The 1,348-nt window shown below is 43.8% G+C and overlaps 1 protein-coding gene across 1 annotated transcript in view; it reads right to left on the bottom strand.

The window, feature by feature from the left end:
• Window positions 1-829, bottom strand: part of LOC107703861 (Fc receptor-like protein 5) — a gene marked incomplete at its 5' end in the record, with an annotated part of 3,747 nt that extends 2,918 nt beyond the window's left edge. The window contains 3 exons of the mRNA XM_016506648.1: window positions 8-103; window positions 178-450; window positions 557-829. Coding sequence (XP_016362134.1) covers window positions 8-103; window positions 178-450; window positions 557-829 — 642 coding nt within the window. The remainder of the gene's footprint in view (window positions 1-7; window positions 104-177; window positions 451-556) is intronic.
• Window positions 830-1,348: the final 519 nt, after the last annotated feature.

The raw sequence follows: 1,348 nt of genomic DNA, 5'->3' as shown, positions 1-1,348 counted from the left end.
GTCCAGCCTGTAGAGGAGCCTGTAACCTCACAGATCAGAGTCACTGAGTCTCCTTCAGTCAGCCACGGCTGTGGAGACACTCGCACTGCTGCCTGAGCTTCAGCTGAACACAACATGAGGAGTTATAGAGAGAGAAGCTGTTCACACTGATGATAATGAACAAACACACAAACTCACCTGATACAGTCAGTGTAACAGCATCACTGCGCTGAGAGCTTTGTGTTCCCGTCTGTCCTGTACAGCTGTATTTACCGCTGTCAAAGTCTTTAACTCTGCTGATGTTCAGCTCTTGTGTTGTGATTGAGTTATGTTGCTTGTTTGTTCCCTCTGTTTCCCATCTGTATGTCCACTCAGTGTCTCCTCCCCACTTTATATCACATCTGAGAGTGACTGTTTCTCCTCTGAACACTCGTTCATCAGGCCGTACCGTCACCACAGCTTTAGGACTCACTGTACAAACACAGATTATTGCATTTATCTTTGATTCAAAGTTTTAGAAGTTCTGCAGATATTGTCTCTGATCTCTATGTTCATCACATACTATGTTCTCTCTCACCGGTAACATTTACCCACAGTGCATCACTGTGTTGTGTGTAGTAGACTGGTTTCCCTCTTCCAGCTCTACACCAGTACTGGCCTCCATCAGACACTGAATCAATCTTCACTCTGTAGGAGTTTGTTTCTGTCTTTGTCTCAGAGTTCAGTGTGTGTTTGTACCAGTAAAAGCCCCATCCAGTGGCCGGATCCATGCGACAGGTCAAAGTCACTGTGTTTCCTGTCAGTGCAGCTCCTGCAGGATCTGATGTGAGTTCAGGCTTTGGCTTCAGACCTGCAGGAGAACAAGAACAGATTCAGATCCTGAAGAGTCAGAGTTCAGCTGTGTGAGACAAATCATTGAGTATGAGCCTAATGTAAGAGTTGAAGAAGCTCAGACACTTTGATCTCCTGAGATATGGACAATGCAAACACAGTGTATTAACATACAGGCATCTGTTTCCACATCTCACCGAGAGAAGATGCGGGGAAAAAGAAAGTTACCATTAGAGGAAGTTAAATTGGTCAACTTGGTTGTATGGTCATGACCTCTGGTTAAATAGTCTTACCTTAAGTGTGTTCAGATCTATGGGGACTAAATAATATACCTTCATTGGGCCAATTGGGTGGACCTTACACTGATTTGTGTGAAAAGGAGGAATGTTTGTCCAGAAAAAGAAGATGCACATGGCACAGCACTATATCACAGCATAAACTGTTTGGTCAAATACGTTTGAATGCAGGTTGTTTGTGCAAAATATACATGAACTACTGAACCAGTGAATTTGCTACTAAGTCCCCTATACAGTTCTGC

Source organism: Sinocyclocheilus anshuiensis, unplaced genomic scaffold, assembly GCF_001515605.1.
Source record: "Sinocyclocheilus anshuiensis isolate Anshui unplaced genomic scaffold, SAMN03320099.WGS_v1.1 scaffold1505, whole genome shotgun sequence".
NCBI lineage: Eukaryota > Metazoa > Chordata > Actinopteri > Cypriniformes > Cyprinidae > Sinocyclocheilus > Sinocyclocheilus anshuiensis.
This window is presented reverse-complemented; position numbering and strand designations above follow the sequence as displayed.